Genomic DNA, 21,129 nt, shown 5'->3' with positions numbered 1-21,129 from the left:
CAGCTTTAGGACATTTGGTCACTTTCAAGTGAGCTCAAAGTGAAAGGGTTTTTAGGTTTTTTGGTAATCATACAACCTTAAAATGACATCATTTCTCCCAATAAGATGCTGATTGGTAAGATGCTAATAAGCACCTACAGTAAGGGGGAATGGTGCATTCTGTGATTTCCCTCTCTGTGGCACGCCATCTAATACCAAAACAAAAATTTCCAGTATTTCTGCTATTGTTTTATTTATTTAGGAACTCAATACTAAAACTTGACTTAAACGTACTCCACTACAAGTAGAAGTACCATTTAAAATTTTTATTTAAGTTAAAGTACTAAGTACATGCTTGAAAAATGTACAAAAGTACAAGAACTTCAAAAACAAAATCATTTTTCTGGATATCTATCTGACTTAGTTACTGATAAACGGAACTTTAATGTATTTTAAACACAATTGAATTCGATAACCGAAATGTGAAAGTATAGTTAGACTCTTTCATCACTGGCTAATTGCTACTATTGTTGTGCTGTAAAATGCAAGTAGTCTACTCAGTTAAACATGGGCGTACTGCAAGCATTCAGAATACAATAAGTTTAAAAAATACACAACTGAACAAACCGAACCGAACGCTGTCTAAGTTGCACAAACATCCGCAATATAAATTCTCGCCTTTAGAACTTGCCTCCAGAAAGCAGTAAATTTAAATGCCGAGGTTTTACTGTACTTTTAAGAGCTCACAACATTTTTTGTTGAGTTTGTTAGCTTGTTAGTTACATCACTTCTATTCTTAACTTATTCGTTGCCCAGGTAACGTCAATCACTTTGGCTCGACCTAAACGAGTCTCTATTTAAAATGCAGTGAGTAAAAGTACAGTTTTTATCAGCAGAACATGCATCGAGTAGAAGTAAAAAGTGTCACATATGGAACATATTAAAGTAAAGCACAGTTGCAGAAAATAAGTACGGTTACTGAGTAGTTCTTCTACGTTTCTTAACACCTCCGTTGATTATCAGGTCTGAATGTGCATGTGGTTTGGTGGTGCAATTTATTTCCACAATACAAACAAAAGCCAGACCTTTGACAGCATTCCTGTTCCTTGGCAGGATGACTAACTTGAATGACTTCCATGTGTTTATGTTATTTCTTTCGGTAGAAGGCTAGGTAGGCAAAGGTGTAATTAAAGCAGAGTATGAGGTTTGAGCAGCTACAGTAGATGAACTGATTGAATCTGAGCTTCACTATCACAGCATGCTAGTTTGGTTTGATGCATGCTTTTTTTAGACTTTGGCGAATGATCGTCTTCAGTGCCAGCTCATTCCATCCCCTCTCCGGTACGAGACTGTGAAACATTAGTGCAGATTTGGCTGCTATATTTTTAGCTTGTTTAAGCTTGTTTTCAATGCCATTCTTTCTGGTTTGGTGGGGTTGGACACCTCACAAGTTCTCTCTAAAACACTGCATACCTTGGCCTCAGTCAGGTGTGGTTGAAGGTAGCAGTAGACCAGATGAGTGCTCCACTGACCTTGGAATGAAGGAGCAAAGTGCAGATTAAAAACCTCTGTCGATCCAACATTGTAAGATAAAGCACACTGTAACAAATGAGAGGCAGGAGTGGAGAGAAGATGCAGAAGGTTTGTCTCATGATGAGGTGCTGTAAATAAATACAATCTAAAGGACATATTGAAAGCATATCGGTTTACAGGACTGCCCAAGTAAGGAAAACTACAAAAGCGCAAAATAAAACCAGGAAATAAGCAGCTCAGAACTTATGCTCTTGAAATGACAAATGGCAAAGCTATGTAGGCAATTAGAAAGCGATCAAAATTCAGGAAAGAATGCCTTCTGGTGGCGTAATAGGTACAGTATATGTCCACAATGGGTGTGTAAATATAAAGTAGGGACAGAACAGTGTATAAATACAAAAGAAAAACAATACAATAGAAACTTAGGTCCCAAGGCGGGGTACACCCTGGACACTGTACAGGCAATTTGCCTGCATGTTTTTGGTCTGTGGGAGGAAACCAAAGTAAACCTACCGAGCACGGGGAGAACATGCAAACTCCATGCACACAGAGATGGGAATCAAACCCAGACCCTGGAGGTGCAAGGCAACAGTACTAACCACTAAGCCACCCATTATTGTAGCTACTGTACTGTATGTTGTAAAATTAAAGATATTGTGACAAAGCAGGACTAAAGTTGTTTGATTGAATGCAGACTTGCAAATCCTATATACTCCTATCCTGATACTCAGAATCATGTCACGCTGTAGTTTCCATACTTGACCCCGTGTTATTGAGTCTTTAAAAGTTCTGGAAATGACTAAGATCAAAATGTATAACCAGTGCAATTGTCAGAACATCAAATCTCCATATTTGCTTTTTAAACAATGTGCAGTTTGTTATTCTTGCACTACATCATGCATAACATAGGCAGCTACTGTTTATCACAAGCTGTTCTGGGTGTTAGCTTCTTTCTCGCATATGTCAGAAGCAGCTATATTCTTGACCATGCGAAATTCAAGTCGTGAAGAGTTTTCAACCACAAGATGTAGGTGATAGAAGTCACCTTATTTTCCGTTATGAGGTGATAACTTGTAGTGCTTACAGTAAACAGTACAAAATAAACAGCAGGCAATAGTAGCTGCTATTCCCTACACGTGTAAAGGTATGAATAAAGAAATGTTTATTGGTATAATCCAGACAATTTATGGTGTTTATTAATAGAGATATGACATACTGTACTGTACAGTAGGAGAACAATTCAATTCTTTGTTTTGGAAGATAGACTGTGTTTTCAATTGTATAAAATTTCCAATTATTTGAATTTACAAAATGTTTACTTTACACAATTCGTTCAATGTCAACTTGTAATTATTTAAAGCGTTTTATTATTATTGAAGTTTGGATATTATATTTTTCATTTTATTTTTTTTATTTTCAAAAATGTTTTGAACTTTTTTTATATATAGATTCTGCTGTCTATAACAAGTAATTAAAAATGGATTATTGTGCCAGGTGACACATTGACATGACGTGAGTTTTACTCTCGAATGAATAGATGATAGTGTTAAGCTCAAGACACTAAATCATACTGCTGCTTAAACTAGTTAAATTATGTGCAATTATGTTAACTTTACCAACACTCTTATTATTTTGATGTTAAATTAAATAAAAGATAAGCAAAACACTAAGGTGCTTTCGCTTTGGTGATCACTAATGCTTTTTCTCAAAGTCTTAAACATTAACATTTATTACTGCATGTTAAATGATGCCTTCAGATCTAAACTGGGATTTTTTCGCAACATTTTAGACCATCAGACCCCAGGATGAATTTGCTGGGATGTCCATTAAACCACATCTGATAACATTATGTCATCTTAAACAACACTTTGTGTCCTTTGTAATTACTTCTAAGTCATTCTGAATTGCCTCTAAACCGTGTCGGACTTCTTCTTGATGGCTATCACTTGTGTGACCTTCCTTAAACCTCTTCATCTATTCCCATCTGTACACTTCCTATCCTCTTCCCTCCACAAGTCTTTGATGAATAATGATACCATGTACACCATCAGACCACAAAAACAAGTCACTGATGAACTGATGTAACACGCTCACATCTGAAGTTCAGAAATGTTAATATAACGGAAGTGGCGAAAATTTTTGAATCATATTTGCATCTAACTGACTCCACTGGGCTAAATCCCGAATCCCTCTCTTACCCTAATCTAATCAAGGGCAGTACTGTGCAGAACTGGGTATTGTTCACCCTACTGTACAAGCTTTCCACTTAACAATATTTTTGAATTAACCCTGGAACCTGGAAGTTAACTGAGCTGATATTCTAAAGTGGAATAAAAAGAAAATCAAAGGATTTGACTCCCGGTCAAGACCATGTGATCCACTGCCCGCAGTCTTGGGGTAACAATCGTCTGTCATTTTCCCCACATGTTACTAACCTTAAGAGAGCTAAGTCATGTGCATAAAAGAGTTAAGAGGGTGCATTACGTGGGCATTGCGGTAAGTTGTACCTTTATGCTATCCGACAATATAGTAGTAAATTCTACCTTGCCAAGTTAGCCTAAGTTAGCACTTGGCTACACAATTACTTTTTGTTACTTGCATTGTTGTAGGTGTCCAGCTCATTTAACAGTTTGTCACATCCGAATTATACTATGTTGTTAAAAAATGTACTGTATGTATTAAATTGTTTTTAATTCAGCATTACAGGAAGCTGTAAGGAGCCTCCATAATTCAGAAAAAAACCACATAACTTCACAACTACATTACATGTTTACGTTTACATCCTGGACCAGTGCACAAAGACACTTTAATAACCTCTGCACAAAGACACTTTGTTCTATGCATATTTGCACACCCAGTACAGTATATTTCTATTTTTATGTACATCATATTTCTATTTTTATTTTTAGTTCTATTTTTCCTAGTTTAATTTAATTTTTCTATTTAATTTCTATCGTATTTCTTTTATTCATATTTATTTCTTATTTGTAAACTTTAATTCTCTTTTAGGGTCAATGGCAGTCGTATAAGCATTTCACTACATTTCGTACTGTGTATGACTGTGTATGTGACAAATAAAATTTGAATTTGAATTTGATAAATACGATCTACAACGGGTAGGATTATTGCTGTTTCTTTACATGCTATGTATGGGGTTTTACTTAATAATTTTTAATGTAATTAATAACACTACTCTTTTTACACACAAAATAAGTTCACCTCATGATCAGGCGGTAATGACATATCTGCTGGAGGAATTAAAGATGATCTTTGCAGACGCTGAGTGTATAAAGGGTAATCAGAAATTGTTATTGTAATTATTTCCATGTGCCCTGCGATGAAATGGCATCCTGACCAGGGTGTACCCTGCCTTGAGCCCTAAGACTCTATGAATACAGGATGAAGTGGTCTAGAAAATGAGTGAGTGAATTATTTTCATGTCCCTTTATTTTTGTCCTTTTATTAATTTGAATTGTTTTTGTCACTTAACTGAATATATATATATATATATATATATATATATATATATATATATATATATATATATATATATATATATATTTCAGGACTTACTATGAGACATTTCAGAGGAATTAGGTTTGGTCTCAGCTAGGAAAGTCCCAGCTAAGAGACATATTCATCTATATATTAAGTTCTGTACATTTCTGGGGGGTTTTAGGGGTTAACCAATGGTGTGTTTCGCAGTTGCTGGAGTGCAGCAGGTGTAGGGTGTAGGGTCGTTCACACAGATGCAGAGAGAGAACTGTGGCAGACTGCAATGCTGGAGCTGATGGGGAGAATTCCACTGTTGATGATGTTCTGGGTGGGGTTTCTACATCTTACTGGAACCCACTGTTGTCTTAGCTTTGCTAGTAGAACCGAGCCAGAAGGACGTTCATTTTGTAACTCTAACAAGCACTATGTTTGTTGTTGTATTGCTTTTAATTTAATTGCACCTTCATCATTGCACATGTTCTTTTTTCCCCATGTTTTCCATGTTTTCCCTTATTCTTACTTGTATATTTATCAGTGTTTGGTTTACATTTACATTTAGGCATTTGGCAGACGCTCTTATTCAGAGCGACTTAGATTTTTATCTCATTACACGTCTGAGCAGTTGAGGGTTAAGGGCCTTGCTCAAGGGCCCAACAGTGGCAACTTGGTGGTTGTGGGGTTTGAACCTGGGATCTACCGAACCATAGTCCAATGCCTCCACTGAGCTACCCCAACACCTGGTTGAATTAATTTTTTAAGGATGTGGGGGATGTATAGTACAGTGGGGTGGGGGTGGGGGCTGGCCAATAACCAATCAAGTCACTAAGCTATGAGGGCTTGGGTTGGGCTAAATAAAAAAGTGTGACCAATCAAATAATATTACCAGAAAAGTGACTGTGTAATGTCCCAATAGATGTCAGGGTTTTAGAAGTTTTTTTTTTTTTTTCTTCAAAGTTGAGATAAAAAAAAATAGGAAAGAGCAAAGTTGTGCAAAGTGTAAAATGCAAATGGAGCTTGAGGTGTGAATGTCTCCTGATGAAATCCTTGAGGAAGGAGACCTTAGAAAGATACATCCGAATCAGTATCTTGCTGGTAGTATCCTAGCTTGGTGGAATTTGACCTATACGTTCAGTGGTACTTGGGGGTACTTCCGAAAGTCAGTGGTGTATATAGGAGTTTTCCAGTACCTCTTTCCATGCAGTGACTAACTGCCAGTCGCCAGCTCAACACAAGCTCTGTGCTGGTTCTAGTGGAGCAAAATAACTGCATAAAAAAAGGAACCAAATCATATCTGTTGATATCAAATGATGTTTGTGGAACTGTTGTATAAAAGCAATATCACATTAGAGGTCATGCTGTTGTGCTAGTCAGACCTACAACCGCGTTACAGCTGTGCTGATATTTAGTACGACCTCAAGTGTGACGTCGCTTAATCACAAATTGTTTAATGATTGATTGCAAATCCAAGAGTTTAGGAAATAAAAAAAGAGAGAGATAGAAAAAAAAAACTTTTTGAATGCTTTTGAAGGGAATTTTATATGCAGTATGTTTATGATTGTGTCCAATTCAGTGCAGGAGCTGCATAGAATATAGAGTCAGTATAGAAGTACAGTATATTAACATATAGGTTTACATGTCATTTTTAGGATGAGGTGATCCTTTTTCAAATCACTGATTCTGTTTTTTTTTTCTGATTTTGGTGTCGATTTTTTTCTCTTGGATATTAAAAGTTGCACTAAATAAATACAGGGTGATAAAACAAAAACTGATTTTATTTCAGACCCCCAAAAAACAAAGTGTGATTATTTTAAAGGGGGCGATTCTGTTCTATACCCACTGGAAATATAAAGACACATAATCCCTGTGCTATGAAAGGATCTCGGAGTAATTATCATACAGTACATAAAGGTTAGTTTGGCTTTACTGGAGCATAGTTTGCATATTTGTCACTTACTATAAAGAACCTTAATTATACAGTAGTTTTGCTAACCCTCTTAGCTTGCTATAATACAGCATCCCATGTGCAATAGATGGTATGCGTATCAAATGTTGCACAATGAGTGTAACGACAAATGTTTTCAAGACTATTGTACTATTACATACTTTTCTATGTTTATCTTTCAAATTTCAAGTTTAATGCTGACGCTGTTTATATTACACACTATATCATCAGAAAAATCCAAACATTCGTACAAGCCTTGATTATCTGTTACTAAACTTAGACTTGAGCTGGAACTGCGTCGTAATGACCTAACCCCTCCCGGAGCAGGAAGGCAGGAGCCGTAATTATGTAAAGTTGCTGCGGGTAGTTGGTGCCACATATATATAGGGTAGGACGTTTATAGTCTAAAGTAACTAGCTGTATATTATTGCTGATATTATATGTGTATATCTGTATCGGAGTGTCTCACCACACCTTCTGCAAATACCACTCTTACAAAGGCTGGAGAGAAAGACGATATGATAATTGTATTCTTGGGTGGAGTCGAATGTGGTTTCAGAAGGCACAGACGTTCCACAGAATTACGCTTGATTTATTAAAGGGAATTTCCTACATCTCTTTCGGTATTTTATGTACAGTGCATACTTTGTATAATGATCCTGAAACCGTAGAAGCTAAGAAGGAAGAATCTCCTTATAGACTCCATCTCTCTCTATTACTTTGATTAATGGTTCTACATTTACACTGTACTATGTACATTACTTTAAATAGTAGTATATTAGTCAATGATAGATAAATCAGCATTATAGTACTAAGTTTAACATAGTTTAATAATAGATTCTGGTATGTCTATAGACAATGCACATTTCAGAAACAAACAGTAACAGATCCCTTTTCATGAAGACTATTGAAGACCTGCTGAGACAGAAGCAAGTGAAACATAATCAGTAGAAAACTGCACAACAGCGTCCCCAAGAGAAGGTATAATTATATACAGTATAATCAATATCCTAGACTCTGGTTCTGGAAGTCTGGAATATCATTTTATTGATAAAAAAAAAAATAATAATAACTGTTTGTGTGTAATAAGGAGATATGAAGTAGATGTCAGCCTCACATCCACACACAGTAAGGGTAAGCATATTGATCAAGGGGATCTCGGTCCTATTTCACATTTCCCCAAGTCGTGCAAAAAGGTAACTCACCAGAAAGGAAAATGCTGACTGATGCTTGTGCATATGCAGCAAAAAATCAGATCAGAGTGCAAACTTCTTGGAGTACATGGTGTGTTTGTGTGTGTGCGTTCGAGCGAGTGCCTCCTTCTGACTTCATAGTGAAAGTAACTGATGAAGATACTGGGAGGGTGTGACTGGAATCAGAATGGGCTTCTGGGTCTGAGTGCAGTGAAATGTTCATAATTTGCGATTCCTCATAAATGGATATGGTACAGTAGTTAGTACTGTGGCCTTACAAACTAGGTTCTGGGTTTGATTCCCACTTTAGAGTCTGTGTGCATGAAGTTTGCATGCTCTCTCCGTGCTTGGTGGGTTTCCTTCAGATACTCCGGTTTCCTCCCACAGTTCAGAAACATGCAGATTAGGCTAATTGGCATTTCCAAATTGGCCATAGTGTATAAATGCGTGTGTTCTATGTGCCCTGGGATGGATTGGCACCACACTTAGGGTGTACCCCGCCTCGTGCCCTAAGTCTCCTGGACTAGACGATGAGGTGACGATGATGGATTTGGTACTAAAGCACAGTGGACCACTGTGGTGGAGGTGGAGGTGGATCTGTGCAACCCTGGCCAGATTTACTTAATTAACCAATGAGAGCTGTTTCGTAGCCTCTAAAATAAGCTTTGAAGCTCTGAAATGAGGCTGTTAGTCTAAAATGACCATGTTCAGGTCAGCAACTCTGCTGAGCAAGTTCATTTAGACGACCTCCTCAACCCAGAGAAAACAGAAACATGCAGAAGTGCCAGAAATTTCTCCTACTTTGGAGTGACTGATGTTATTATACTGGTTAGAAACCTTAGTAGTTGTAAGACTGCAGGGGTGGATGCCATTTGGCCCGAGATGTTAAAGTCTCTTGACAAGCTTGAGGTTGTGTGGTTCACTTTTTTTTGGAAGATCTGGGGCAGTGCCTTTGGACTGGCACAATTCCCTATTTTTAAATAAAGGAGACCAGAGGGTGTGTTCCAATTACAAAATCACACTCCCCAACCTCCTGGGAAAAAGCTATTACAGAGTGCTGGAGAGGGGGGATTCACGAGGAACAATATGGGTTCCACCCAGAGCTTGGAACAATGACTGGGTGTTTAGACTCCATTTGTCTCCACTTGTTTGTGGTTTTCATGCATAAATGCTGCAAAAGTTTTAAAGAGGTGGGGACTAGAGGTAACATGCCTTTGGTTATTTGCAAATAATGTTGTTTTCTTGGTGTCATCTGAAGTGGACCTGTATGTAAATCAGCACCTCCACTTCCGAGGCCATGGTTCCTTCCTGGAATAGAGTATGATGATTTCTTCAATCTTACAAATAACAAAACTGATATTCTAAAATATTTTACAATAATCCATGAGAGAGATCATTAAAATAAACTTAATTATCATATTCTGAAAAGCTGTTTACAGAGCCAAATATTCAGAAATATTAGTGACGAAGAGAATTCAAGTTTAACAACCGTTATCCATCCATTTTATACACTAGCGAGATGATCTACTGTATCCTCTCTTTCTTATCCTCATGTGCCACCCAGTGTATGTTACCTGCATTACACTTATCTGTGTTGTGAAATCTATTCAAAGTAGTTTTTATGTTTCTAGTCTTACCCTTACACAGTCTAACACTCTAACACATTTAGACAATTGTGAATTTGTGGGTTGACCATTATGCATATATACTGTAGCACCGCTTTACAGTATGTGACGGCTACATTCTTCATAATGTCAATTAGAGCTGACATTAGAGTTTTACTGTAGTCATCTTGCATGTACACTACTAGTATCCAAAATATCCAATACCCAATATACAAGTCTCCTTTAAACAGTTGATATTAAGGTGTGTCTTCATTACGACTTTAATCTGAGGTTCCATTAATTGACAATTTTTGATAATTCTAGTGATCTTTGCTCTTTCTTTCCTGGGATGGACTGATCCCAAAGAAAAGCCATTGCAGTACAAGTTGCCACAACAGTGCATGGGACTCAGCAGGCAAATGGACCAAGGCTGCTGGCCCGGCCTCCTATCTCCTCAGATCCCAGTCCGATTGAGCACCCATGAGATACACCTGAGACGAGAGATACGCATGAGATACGAGATAAGTCTGATTCATGGAGGTTCAATCCCACAACATACTGTACAGCACCCAAAAGATCTGTCGCTAATGCGTCCCAGCGCCAGACACCACAGCACATCCAGGACTTGTGGAGTAATGACATGAGAGTCACGACCATCAAGTCATCTTTTCTTTTAAACAGTTGATATTGAGATGTATATCTGCTACTTCTGCTCTGTAAATCCTTCACAACGGATCTAATCTAAGGTGCTGGTTGTTAATTGGTGATTTCTGAGGCTGGTGACAATAAATGAACTTCTCCTCTGCAGCAGAGCTCAGTTTTGGTCTTGCTCTCCTGGAAAGATCTTCATGAGAGCCAGTTTCATCATGGAGCTTGATGGATTTTGCAAATGCACTTGACACAATACTGTTCTTGCAAGAACTGTTCCAGTTACTGTTGCTGTTAAGATTGGCAAATATTATAAAACAATAATAAGTACTGAATAAACTTAGATTTGTGCTTGCTTCATTTCTTTTCTTGTTTATGCCTACTGGACCTTAATGTCACCATCTTTATCAGAATTTAGCTAGCTAGTTCTACAGATCATACAGAGATATGTACTACATTAACAGACACCTGTGCCTTTAGATGAATGGTAGATTTTTACTTATGAATGTGTTACCTGATTTTGTGTATATTAGGGAAGTAAGATGATTAAAACATTGACAGATATCACATTGCTTGTGTAAGGTCTCCACTATACACATTGCACGTTCCATCCCATCTGCACAGGATGCTCTTACAGCCCAGACTAAACGTTTCTTTCTTTTGTGTTCGTGTTTTTTCTTTGCAGGAAACACGATTGTGAGGTTCTGCATCTGTCTGAATGTCCTACAAACCCATATAAGAAGAACCACCATGCTAACGGTCCTGATCTAGTTTAAAATCCACAACTACACCACAAGACCATTACATTGCAACATACAGTATTTCAATTCTTTATTCGTTTTTGTGCAGTTGAAAAACAAAATAGGAAAGCCATAAGTCTATCAGATTTTAATGATCGAGAATCATACCATTTAGATAGTTTGAAGACAGAATTGTAGTGCAAAGAAATCTTTGCATATAATATTCCTGTTCATGAATACATTCGCAATTTTATAACTTAGCTGTTAAAAAAATCTTCAGATATATATAGATATACATTGGCAAACATTTTCATTTACATTACATTCAAGCATGCAGTTTTTAGATGAAAAAAATGACAGCGTTTTAAAAGCGAGCATTTCTGAAGTGAACATTTCAAATATATGTTCATACCAAAAAACAATTTTGGATTTAAATACAGAATTCAAAGAGATTTCGGAGTAAACGCATGCAACCAGTCTGACGTCTTGGCATTTTGATGTCTTGGCATGTGGTAGAGACTGGACACCAAAAACAGTTTAACACTGGCGCTTGTTGTTTCTCACAGACTCATAAATGGGAATTGCTAACATGAATAAATGTTTATCCCCTTGTTTACTGTTAATTAAATTAAAACTATAGTTAAATACAAAAAAACTATAAAAGTCAATGTAATAAAAATGAGAAAAAATCCATTTTAAGTTTTTTACAGAGTTGAATAAAGTCTTTAATTACAAAAACATTTTTTTTTGTGTTTTTCTGGTTATTTGTTTGTTTGTTTATTAGTTTGCTTATTTGTTTAGAAAACAAAAAACGTGAAATAAAAATAAGCCGTAATAATTGAACAGTTTTAAACCTCTATAGTTGCAGTGGGACCGTTAGTGGTGTTTTCACTAGGGGTTTTCTCTGGCTCGCTGCTGGCCTCAGCCTCAGTGGCTCCCTCTTCAGGTGGAGGTGGGTCAGTGCTTTCCTTGGGACTTTCTTCCTTTGAAGCAGCGTCTGTGCTAGGACTGATCAGTGCTGTGGATTCATTAATAACCTGCACAGTGTCTTCAGTGGGTTCGGCAGGCTTCTTCACCTCGCCATTCTGGATGGGGTACGCAGCCTCCAGCGCGCCATACAGGAAGTCATACTGGTCCTGTTTTAATGGAAGACCGAGTATTACAGACCATAGAAATACTGTCAGTGAAAAATAACACAAATATCTTTATATTTTTTAAGCAACTTATTGCCGTTGCAGAAATTTCAAACATTTGGCATTTTTTTTTCTATTTTTCAATTTAAAAAATGCCCATTTGGCAAATTAAAAATTATTACCATAATTTGTAAGGATGCATAAAAAAGTATGTTTGTGAAGATTTCTAAAGATTAGTGCAGAAGTGGTCACATTATACTTTTTTTCTAGTTTGTTTTTTCAATTTATTAAATTGTTTATAAATTAATTTAAATGTCAGTTAATTCCTTTAAATGTTTGAAGGACTTTTATGTGGTTCGCACAATTTAACAAAAAAACATAAAAAAACGACCGCACCCCACAAAAAATGACAATTAAGCTATTAAAAATTTTGTGTTGTAGTTAAAATGTAAAATTTTAATGCAAAAACAAAATGAATGTTGTGCTCACAAATTAACTAAATGTGAGAACAAATTATATTTTGCACACAGGAAGGAATCAAAATCTAGAAAATAACTGTATCAGAAATTGTGCACAAATTAACCAAAAATACAAACACAAGAACAAACTCTATCTTGTTTACACTACTTAAACAAAATAGGGGAACAAAATGTATCCCATAGACATAAATTAACCTAAAACAAAAACATAAGAATAAAAAGAACATCTTGTGCACAGAAGTTAATAAAAATGAGGGAACAAATTGCATTTTGTGTGCACCTACAGAAAAAAGGGAGAATGTCTTATATGCTGTGATCACAAATTAATCCAAATTTGGGAACAAATAAAACTCAAAATGTAAGAATTAAATGTATTTCATGCACACAAATTGATTAAATTGAAAGCATGAGAACGAATTATATTTTGCATTTAAGAATTACCCCAAATCTGCGGAAAATAAATGAAGAAAAATGTTGAAACTAATTATCCCTTGTGTGCACAAATTAACTACAACCAAAACGTGATAATGAGTTGTGCTTTATGGTTTTCATAAGTTAACCAAAATGTGGGAATGATTTTGAAAAATAAGCGAAGAAATTAGAGAAGAAAATTGCCTATTCTGGAGATCCATAGTCTAGCACCCTGCTGAATGACATCACTTATTATGAATGTAACTTTTTAATTTTCTGCTACAATTTTGGTCAAGATTTAAAAAAAAAATAATGACCAAGATTTATTGGAATAGTTTTAACTTAAACAATTATCCAAAATAGATAGATGATTACAAATGAGTTCACAGTTTTATATTTTTATACTGTGACATTATAACAAACTTGTGCAAATATTTATTTTATTATTATTATTATTATTATTTGGTAATATTTATATTTATTATATTTTGGTATTTGGGATTTTGGCCTGTATATGAAGTTTGAAAGCTCACCACGCTGTTGATGACGCCTAGCCGAGCCTTGCGCAGGTCCTTGGCCACCTGGAAGACGTCCACCAGTTTCTCCGTGTCTGCGGCGTCCAGGAGTTTCCACAAGGCGCAGAAGACTCCAGAGCGTGAAGAACCATCACTGGTACAGGAAACAATCATGTTCAGTATAATACAGTATATTGCACACTCATTTCTGTAGATGCTCTATTCCTCTTAATTTCCTCTATTTCCTTTAATTTATTAAGATGTTCCCGGTGTGAGACATTCCAGCAGTTAAAGACTCACTTGCAGTGTACTACAATGGGAACGTCACTGTTCTTCGTATCACTGTCCTGTCTGACTTTCCTCATCATTTCGACCAGGTCGAGAGGGTTGGGTGGCAGCTCGTGCCCCGCCCATTTCAGGAAGTGGTACTGCTCCAACGTGTGGCTGTCTTTCCTCTGCAGGAGGGACGAGCAAGCAAGTCTGAGTGCACGGCTGTATCTAAGAGTGTATTAGTCAATATGATCGTAATAGCAAAGCAACGATCTGCTCACCTTTGTGTGCTGTATTTCCAGGCACCGCTTGACATACGTAGGACAGTTTTCAGTCTCTTTGACCTCCACCTCTAATTCACCGAATGTTTTCTTCTCATCATCCCAGTACTGGGAGCAGAACTCCTGACAGATCGACACATAAACACAAACGAGTCATGAGCGTGGGATCTTTTCAAGCCTTATATATATTTAATGCAGATGTGATGAGACTCACTTTTTCATTCTCAGTGCAGTCCGTGAGCATGAACACAGTTTTAACCCGTTTCTGGTAAAGCATGTGCAGAAAGTCCACAACCGTGTCAGGCATTGGTCCTTGTGCAGCAATGAAGCTACCCGAGCTCCAGTATCCCTGGAGGACAGCAGACATTATACATCTGAACATGCATGGAAATGTTTTAACGTTTGTACTGTATGTAGGGAAACACTTACATCCACATAGGAGGCGTTGATGTATTTGGTGGGGATTTCATCATCTTCATCTGAGGAATATTCATCCTCATCCTCAGCCTCGCTGTCATGACTGGCTTCATCATTCACTTTAATTGGGACTCTGTTAAAGTCGTCTAAAAAGAAAAAAAACAAGTTTTATAGTCTACAGATTGGGTTTTTTCTCATTTTGTAGAATATTTCTTCTCTATAGTCCTACTAGGGACCGTGCAGGACAATGCTGACCATTTACACACTATGGGCAATTTTGGAACACCAATTAGCCTAATCTGCATTTCTTTGGACTGTGGAAGGAAACCAGAGCACTAGGTGGAAACCCACCAAGCACCCTCCAGTACCAGGGAGAACATGCAAACTACACGCACCCGGCCCCCAAGGTGAAAATCTAGAGACTCAAGGCGACAGTTCTAACCACTACACCACTGGAACAGTTCCAGTAAATATCAACAACACTGTCATATCTATAACTTGAATAAAAAAAATAATCATTTTGATTTTGACATTGAAATATTGAAATTAAACACTCAAGATGTGAGTAAAGTCAAGACCTTTAAAGAGTTTTACAAAAGAGTGGCATTAACTTTCATACACACCACATTTTTTGTGTGGATCATAAGTAATGGAACAAACGCTTGACAAGCAGTTGCATGAGTAGTGAAGCAGATAAAAGGTCTGGAGGAGGTTCTATGCAGTATCGTTGTTCCACAGTGTATGGACCTGACTGTATTTCAAATTTTTATAAGTGATTAAAAACAAAGCTCAATGCTCACATGGCACGATAGAAGAACGGTTTTTATTCTTGTTCTCCTCAGAACGCGCCGTGTTGGCCGACCTGTAGTTTTTGAATTTGGGAAGTTTCTGCAAAATAAAAAAGGAGAATGTTAGGATGATGTGCCTGGGCTTGAGTAGGATTAAGTTAACATGAATGCAAAGGTCAGTGAAAACATGGTTAAGGTATTATTATATACATTATTGCTGAAGCAGTAGGGAGAATACATCTACTGTATAAAGAGTGTTTATAATTTAAACAGTGTTATGTACTTCTGAAGTTTTTTTAGGGGGAAAAACACAAAAAATAATATACTGTACTATATATTGTGCATAAAGTTCAGCTCTTTTTTACTTTTGATTCACCACTAAATCAGGAGGTTTTAAATATACCTTCATGTAGATAAAGTACAGCACATTAATAGAGATGAGAAGATACAGTGATAACAAATCTGTAAGTGTTAGATTAAGTACAATATCTCTGACAGTGCTGAGATTTGGACAATTTTTTTATAAGAAACAAGCAATTTAAAGGTTAGGATAAAGAAAGAGAGGAACCACAAACCTGAAACTCCATCTCTATTAAAGACTGATCGCTCCCCTCTTTCTGTCGGAGTATGTTGACCTCCGAGTGGAAGTTTGAGAGTGGCATTTCCGTCTCGCCAAACTGACTATACTCGATCAGCGCCGTGTGGATGAGCACATACTGGGCCTGGGATACATCACACCTCCAATTAGATCAGGGCACATTTACTGTTTACATCTAAAGATGTTGCTTAATCCTAATCGTCCTCAAACAGCAGCCAGATCTATACACACACATCTCCATACATTTCTCTTTCAGTCTCACACACACAAATACACACACCCTCTGCTGGTCTACCTTAAAGCTTGTTAAAGTATTTTGCCGTTACTAAGATGACCCATTAAAATCCTGAGGCATCAGGTTAGTGTGGCTGTAGTGTCTATTGGGATTTATTTATCCAGCTGATTCATATAACAGTTGACCTATTATTCTTTTATTCTGCTATCTGGTAAACCAATATGATCATATACAGTTAAATTAAAATCAACTGCACAAACTCAAATAACTCTAACTAGATGATTTCCAACAGTTTGGTGGCACACACTCCTTTACACTATGTATTAAATACAAGTTTATTAACCATACACTAATTGGAATAACTAAAGTAATGGTTTATTAATAGAATTATTAATAATGTTTATGTAAAAAAAATCATAAAAGGTTCCTGCTGTGTGTGTTTTAAAATAACAGTTGAGAAGTTTAGCATATAGTGTAGAACAGGAACAGTAAAAAGTGTTGGATAACAGGCAGAACTATTAAATCATATTAGTTATAATACAACAAGTGGTTCTGACTATATACTGTAATCTGATTGGATGAAAGGCTTTCCACAAGTGGTGATATAGTGCATAACAGCACTGGGACTTAAACTACATGTATCACTCTGTGTCTTAAGTGTTCTAACAAGTGTTACACAAGGGGTTGTAAACACTACATAGTGTGGAACAAAGGGTTGTAAACATTATATAGTGCCATAGCTGTTCATTTTATTTTCAATCTGCATCCTTGTATCCATGCCCACAGCATAGCCATGCTGATATTCAGTACAACGGCACTCGCTTTTTGTGATATTGCTTAATTAATGCATTTAACATCTAAACCATTAAAACATCTAGTTAGTTGTTGCTTAATTCCCTTTTAATTTTTTCAGATTATTTTTTGTCTTAAATTATTAATTGTATTTATGCAAGTATTTACGAAATATTATTATATTATATAAGATAAATATATCAATCAAACTTCCATTTTGCAAATAAATATAATAGACACCAGCAAGCTGTTAACTTAATTCCTAATTCTTTAGGACACATACATTATTATTATTATTATTATTATTGTTATCAGAAATTACTGTACATATTGTACTATAATTGCTTTTAATTGCTAACAAAAGCTAAATATTGTATTTATAAACGTGTTTTAATGCACCAATATCAATAATATAACAAATTGCATCAAATAATAATGTAGAATATTGAATATATTTGTTATTTTTGTTATAATTAGTTATTGCTTAATATACTTAACAATTTTTTAATACTTTCTGCTGTATTACATAATATGAATGTACCCAAATTGTGAACTGTTATACTGCAATAAAGTAATAAAATGATGTCAGACCATGGCAGGACGCTACTGTATGTGTCTCACCTCCACTTGGACCATGAGACATCTTTGGCGGCGAAGTTTCACCACATATCCATAAATGTCCACACGTCCTTCTGCCTCCAGACTCTCAATCATGGCATCGATACCGATGTAGGTCCCTGTGCGTCCAACTCCGGCACTGCGCAGAATAAAAATAATTTGAGTTCAGCTTTTGAAGAAGAATCACAGACAATGTTTATTATTCATATCTAACAAAATGTGTTCATTTGTGAATAACTCATGTGACTGTTTTCCAAAGTCTGCTCCTGTAGTACCTGCAGTGAATGACGATGGGCCCGCTGAAGAAGTTCTTGAAGGAATTGACTCTGCGGCGGAGTTTAAGGAGAAGGCCGGGATCAGACGGGACACCGTGGTCGGGCCAGCTGGTGAACTGGATGTGAGTGACTTCTCGTTCTGCTGATTTCTCTTTACGCTAAAATTGAGGAAATATATAATACTCACTTACTAACTTTTGTACACCTGAATCATAAAGAAGATTTCTAAATATGTGAAAGATGTGAAACATTACACTGTATTTGCAGCAGATTATACAGACAGTTGAACATGGAATAGGATCATGATTAATAGAAAGCATTTCTGTAAATTAAAATGAGTCTGAATTTGCTTACGTTCATCAGGGTCAGGTGGCGGATGATGTAATCTGGACAGGTTTCCTCTCCTTTGATTTTCACAACCAAATCCTCGAAAATCTCTGTTTCTCTCTCCAGTGAGGGCCAGTACTGAGCACATTTGTTCTGAGAAGCAAAACAAGGATTGATTAAACTTTTTTTTAATAAATGCCATAGTGATTGAGAGTTTTTTTCCTTGGTATAATTTTCTTGGCGAAGAAATAATAGTCAACAATCTTGACAAACAGACATTAGTCTGAGTTAGTAGTGTTCTACTAACTAGTGTCACTGTCTGTGGTGCTGAAGCAGGAGTTCAGTTTGTAGACAAAGTTGTGTTTTTCAGTTGTCTTTGTCACTGTTCTTACTTGTTGGTGAGGAAAGTTTTCCATTTAAGTCTTAAATGTACAGGTTTTAAACTCTATAATTATGGAAAATGCCTCCTCAATAACTACAATAAAAAATCACAGGCTTCCTAATATATTAATAAACAATATTACCTTATTTCCTTCTTCACAACGGGTTACCATGACAATAATCGAACTCTTCTGCTCCCAGATCATTGTCCAGAATTCTCCAACTGTCTCTTCCTTGGGTCCTTGAATAAAATAAATAAAATAATTAATTAAAAATAAATAAATATATAGAGAACAACATAGAAATAACTGCATCATCAACAACAACATTTCATGTTTGTTATGCTGCATTTGACCGTTACAACAGCAGCATTTACCTTGAGCTGCAATGTATTTGTTGGATTCCTTGTAACCCTGAACGAATAAATGCAAAATGCAAAAATAAATGCAAACGCAATGCTTTTTCATTCTTAGAGAAATTTTACTTTAAAACATTGACATTAATAAGTCCAACCTCAATAAAACTGGCATTGATGTAGTCATCAGTTCCTCCGTGAGAGAGAGAAACACGATTATAGTCATCTAAAAGTAGATCATGCAGTCAGGGGTTAAATTATGACAGAAAAAGAATATATATTTTTTAATTGTTTATGTTTGAGCAATATTGAACTTACAGGGGAGAATATCAACATAGCGATTCTTTGGTTGGTTTTCAGGCTTTTTGGCCTCTCTGACTGTGTAGTTGGAGAAAATACGTGGAATGCTCTAAAGAAAGCAAACAAGCAACATACAGTCAAAAACGTTTTTAACTTAGGTCTGGTGTTTAGGACAGGGCTCTCACCATATACTAAAGGTCTAAAATTCATGCAATCATGCAAAGATTTTTTTTTCTGCAATTTTTTTTCCAACATACTACTTACTTACTGTTAAAAAATCAAGTTAATTATGGGGAAAAGTGCAAAATGTTATTAGCATTTCCTATTTAAAGATTAAAATTGATCTTAACAAGTAGAAAATTAGCATCTAGCACAAGTAGCATCTACAAGTAAAAAATTAGTCGTGTATGTGATGCTGGTGGCCTACATATACTTAATACTACAGCATTCTTTGTCATTTGGAATCTGTGGAAATGCAGCGAGAGTTATGTGAGTATGTTGCGGTGATTTGTGGCTGTGTGACTTGTTTTAATGCTAAAAGCTTGTCATGTTTTACTGAGCTGGATGATCTTGGTATATGCGTATACCAAAAATGGTATTGGTCATAATTATGTTTACATTATAAGAGTTATTATAATATATAATAAACACAGTAATATTTGTATTTGTTCTATTTCAGTTTATAAATCATATCATTGCCTTATTCTGCATGTGTGACATAAAAGCCACTGGTGTATAGGTTTAAGAGCTCTGATGTATTCTATTCTATTCTGATGGTAATTTCATTACTATTTTGTCTTGATTATTGTTTTAAAACAGTACATTTATTTCTATAACACTATAATAAAGGATTATTGACATGTGACTCCATGTCAGGCAAACCACATCAATCTAGGCATAGCTCCACCTCTACTTCTTCAGTGTTCTACAGCTGTTTGCTATTACTGAGACAGCTGAGATATTACTACAGGTATACATGCTCATGGAATTAAATAAAAATAGGTGAGAATAACCTGAAATTCTTCCATGAACAGACGTCCCTCATCAGCTCTTTTCCTCTTATACGCCTCCAGCAGAGCTTCAGCACTCATGGGTTCCACCTGGAGCAGTGCATCTTTCAAGGAGAAGAACAACATCAGGGAGATTTCCAAAATAATATAAACATTCAAACCAGAAACAAAGGATGAGGTGTGTTATGTGTTATCACTTACTTGTAGGAAGAAGGTCGTCCAGTTCTTGCTCATTCCTGTCAAACGGCATTAGTGATATTGTTTATAAAATATTAGTAAATTTTATAGAAATTTAAACCACAAATGAGAGGGTTCAGAAAGCATTATCTGTGACACAAACCTTGATTTTTCTTTCTTTAAAAGGTAGATTTTGTACAGGACAAACAAGAGTGCGAGAGACGTGATAATGATGAGAAAGCTCAGAATTCCAAGAACAGCTTTGTCATTGTCTGAAACATATTAATATATTAGTGTAAGGATTTATAATATATTTAGTGCATATTATAATATAAATAATAGAAGGACATAAAATATGAGGACATCTGAGTGCAATGGAGGTAAAAGTAAGTCTTACATTTGGTGTCATGGTTGTCTTCATAGATTAATGTTTTATTTCCATTACCATTTATGGCATACACCTAGATAAACATACATTGTTAAGTCTGCTCTCAAATAGTGCAATGTTTCAAAAAGTTATTATTCATTAAAGTTGAGCACAAGGAACAACCTAATGTGCAAGTACTGTATATGTAATGTTATTGCACAAGATTAAGCAGTATGTGCCATATTTGCTAGCGATGGTCTTTAAAG

General features: G+C 36.1%; 1 protein-coding gene across 1 annotated transcript in view; it reads right to left on the bottom strand.

Moving 5' to 3' along the window:
- Positions 1-11,208: 11,208 nt before the first annotated feature.
- ptprc (protein tyrosine phosphatase receptor type C) overlaps positions 11,209-21,129 on the bottom strand; it is a 27,323-nt gene continuing 17,402 nt past the window's right edge. The window contains exons 37-55 of the mRNA XM_053512977.1: positions 20,894-20,957; positions 20,660-20,768; positions 20,521-20,555; positions 20,323-20,423; positions 19,328-19,418; positions 19,168-19,235; positions 19,031-19,067; positions 18,798-18,895; positions 18,301-18,426; positions 17,947-18,104; positions 17,675-17,810; positions 16,004-16,150; positions 15,441-15,528; positions 14,653-14,786; positions 14,438-14,572; positions 14,224-14,346; positions 13,973-14,127; positions 13,691-13,826; positions 11,209-12,270 (exon numbers count right to left, since the gene is read on the bottom strand). Coding sequence (XP_053368952.1) covers positions 11,983-12,270; positions 13,691-13,826; positions 13,973-14,127; positions 14,224-14,346; positions 14,438-14,572; positions 14,653-14,786; positions 15,441-15,528; positions 16,004-16,150; positions 17,675-17,810; positions 17,947-18,104; positions 18,301-18,426; positions 18,798-18,895; positions 19,031-19,067; positions 19,168-19,235; positions 19,328-19,418; positions 20,323-20,423; positions 20,521-20,555; positions 20,660-20,768; positions 20,894-20,957 — 2,229 coding nt within the window. The 3' untranslated portion in view covers positions 11,209-11,982. The remainder of the gene's footprint in view (positions 12,271-13,690; positions 13,827-13,972; positions 14,128-14,223; positions 14,347-14,437; positions 14,573-14,652; positions 14,787-15,440; positions 15,529-16,003; positions 16,151-17,674; positions 17,811-17,946; positions 18,105-18,300; positions 18,427-18,797; positions 18,896-19,030; positions 19,068-19,167; positions 19,236-19,327; positions 19,419-20,322; positions 20,424-20,520; positions 20,556-20,659; positions 20,769-20,893; positions 20,958-21,129) is intronic.

Source organism: Clarias gariepinus, chromosome 15 (genome assembly GCF_024256425.1).
Source record: "Clarias gariepinus isolate MV-2021 ecotype Netherlands chromosome 15, CGAR_prim_01v2, whole genome shotgun sequence".
NCBI lineage: Eukaryota > Metazoa > Chordata > Actinopteri > Siluriformes > Clariidae > Clarias > Clarias gariepinus.
The sequence above is the reverse complement of the archived record's forward strand: the minus strand, read 5'-3'. Positions and strand labels throughout refer to the sequence as shown.